Raw genomic sequence first — 3,115 nt, 5'->3', positions numbered from 1 at the left:
ACACACACACACTCTCTCACACACACACACACACACACACACATCGGTGTAGAAACACAGGAAATGTGATTTAGCATCTCTGCTGTAGCTTCATCTGAACTGAATGTTTTAATTGTTTGGTTCATGTCAGTCTTTCGCCGCTGCATCTTTTCGAACGCAACAGCACATTCTGCACATTCTGAACTAGAATAAAATAAATAAATTAATAATTAATGCATTAAAATAAAAATAATTAATTGAAAAAAAATTTATATATTTAAAATATATATTTTTAAATTATTTTATTTCAGGTATTTTTATTTTCATATATTTAAGCTGAAGTATTAAAATAATTCAAAATAAACATAAACACACATTTTTTTTTACATTTAATTACATTTTAATTTTAAACGTTATAGACTAAAACGTGAACCTTAAATTAAAATAAAAACTACAAATTAAAAAAATTAATAAAAAAACAGAAAATACAAAAATAAAAACTATTGCTCTCAAAGGTACTAAAATAACATTTGTGTGAGCGGCCCCAAGTCTTTAAAATGTATTTGTTTGCCAAGATTTTCAGGTTTGCAACACTTACTCTCTGAAGCATCGGCCCAAAGCAGCACAAGAACATAAAACAGAACAGAAGTCATCAGCATTAGAAGCCGAAACAAACATAAGCATTATTTCATGAAACTGTGAATGGATGAAGATGATGAAAGGTCACCTTGCTGTGAGGATCTGCAAACATCCGGGTGAAGATCTCACACAGTCTCTTCAGCTCCACACGACTGAAACACACAGCTTTACATCTGTATTACAATTCAGATTTCTAATGCACTTTTTAAGACACAATCATATTAACTGCAAATGGTATTATCATCAGAAATCTTCTACAAAAAAAAAGCAATTTAATGTCAAACTAAATTATACTAAACATATATATAAATTAAAATGATCACACTAAATAATTAAGAAGGTGCACAGATATAGAAATTTGGACTGATATTAGTAATTACATTTGTTTTTTTAAATAAACTTATTTTAATAAAATTAAAATATTGAAATAAATATATCTCTATATATTTTTTTCTATTCTTAGTAACCAGTGTAGTTAATGCCGCATGTACCTGAGGACTCTTGGTAATTTATTTATTAATAAAACATTTTAGTAAAATTAAAACAATTTATATTTTTATAAAATTGAAATAATCAAACTAAATAATTATGAAGGTGCACAGATTTAGAGATGTGGACTGATATTAGTAATTTAATTTTTAAATGAAATAATTTATTCAAATTAAAATATGTAAATAAATATACATAATTTTTATTTTGTAGTAACCAGTGTAGTCGATGCCGAATGACTCTTCATACATTTTGTTTAATAAAATAAAAAGAATATAGATTATCAAAATGTAAATTATCAAACTAAATAATTAAGAAGGTGCACAGATATAAATATTTGGGCTGATATTAGTAATTTATTTTCTTAAAATTATGACTTTTTTTTTTTTATAAAATATTTATAGAAATATATAAAATTATTATTCTTATAATTATTATTTTTTATTTCTCAGTAAGCGGTGCAGTTGGTGGCCCTTTCTGGTGCAGTCGTGGCCTAATGGTTAGAGAGTCAGACTTGCAACCCGAAGGTTGCGGGTTCGAGTCTCAGGGCCGGTGGGGGAGTGAATAACCAGTGCTCTCTCCACCTTCAATACCACGACCGAGGTGAGATGCTGGAGCTTAAAGGTTAAATGCAGAGCGCATCTCTTTAAGGTCACTTACCTGAGCACTCTTTGGCTCTTCAGGAGGTTCTGGAGTCCCAGCAGCCCTTCTTTCCTCTCGGAGCAGTTGGAGCTGGCGCAGTGGTTCAGGATCTCGGCCATGTCCTCCGTCTGACGCAGGTAATGTGGAGCGGCACTGTTACGGGAGCTGAAGGAGCGTTCGGAGCAGGCGCTGGATGCGTCGCTGTTTGCGTCGTCATCTGAGTACATGCTGGGAGATTCGTACCGCCGCCGCATCGGCCTCCGCTGCAGCACAAAGATGACTTACAAACACTACATATACACTAACAAGTGAAGAGTACGATTTGTAATGTTTTTAAAGAAGTCTCTTCTGCTCACCAAGCATGCATTTATTTAATCCAAAATGTAGTAATATTGTGAAATATTTTTGCTATTTAAAATAACTGCTTTCTATGTGAATATCTGTTAAAATGTAATTTATTTCTGTGATTTCAAAGCTGAATTTTCAGCATCATTCCTCCAGTCGCATGATCCTTCAGAAAGCATTCTAATATGCTGATTTGCTGTTTAAGAAACATGTATTATTATTATCAATATTTAAAACAGTTGAGCACATTTTTACAAAAACATTGTTACAAAAGACTATTTCAGATAAATGCTTTTCTTCTGAACATTCTATTCATCAAAGAAACCTGAAAAATTCTACTCCGCTGTTTTCAACATCATAATAATAATAAATGTTTTTTGAGCAGCAAATCAGAATATTAGAATGATTTCTGAGGATCATGTGACTGGAGGTAAAAATTACATTTTAAAATATATTCAAATAGAATTCAGTTATTTTAAATAGTAAAAATATTTCTAAATTGTACTGTTTTCACTGTACTTTGGATCAAATAAATGCACTGCAGGCTTGGTGAGAAGATAATTCAAAAATGAAAAAAACATTAAAAATCTTACTGTTCAAAAACTTTTGACTGCTAGAGTACATCTGTGAAATATTACTAAGATTACGCCACGATGCATGCAGCTAAAACCTAAAGGAACGAACACTGATTAGACAGAAAAGAGACATGCAAAGGATTGACGGTCATGGATGTTTTTGAACAATTACATGCATGTGAATGTAAGTGAATACAGCTGAATCCCATGGCCAGAACAAAAGCCATCTCAAAATCAAAAGGAAAAAAATAAAAAAGTATACACTATCATTGAAATATTTGGGGTCAGTAATTTTTTTTGTTCATAGAAATTATTAATATTATTTTTTATAAGTTAATAAATAATATTACTAATGAATAAATGATTATTATTTATCAACAGTGACAGTAAAGACGTTTATGATGTTACAAAAGATTTCTATTTCACATAAATGCTGTTCTTTTGAA

General features: G+C 30.8%; 1 protein-coding gene across 1 annotated transcript; it reads right to left on the bottom strand.

Annotated features, from left to right (window-relative positions):
- Positions 1 to 706: 706 nt before the first annotated feature.
- Positions 707 to 2,021, bottom strand: LOC107579525 (CLIP-associating protein 1-A-like; the record flags this gene model as incomplete). The annotated part of the gene is made up of 2 exons (XM_016265350.1): positions 1,768 to 2,021; positions 707 to 770 (listed from the first exon to the last, which is right to left on the bottom strand). Coding segments are annotated over exons 1-2 (300 nt in total), but the record flags the coding sequence as incomplete, so codon positions are not given.
- Between the last annotated feature and the right edge of the window lie 1,094 nt (positions 2,022 to 3,115).

This window comes from Sinocyclocheilus grahami, unplaced genomic scaffold (assembly GCF_001515645.1).
Source record: "Sinocyclocheilus grahami isolate Dianchi unplaced genomic scaffold, SAMN03320097.WGS_v1.1 scaffold17941.1, whole genome shotgun sequence".
Taxonomy (NCBI): domain Eukaryota; kingdom Metazoa; phylum Chordata; class Actinopteri; order Cypriniformes; family Cyprinidae; genus Sinocyclocheilus; species Sinocyclocheilus grahami.
The sequence above is the reverse complement of the archived record's forward strand: the minus strand, read 5'-3'. Positions and strand labels throughout refer to the sequence as shown.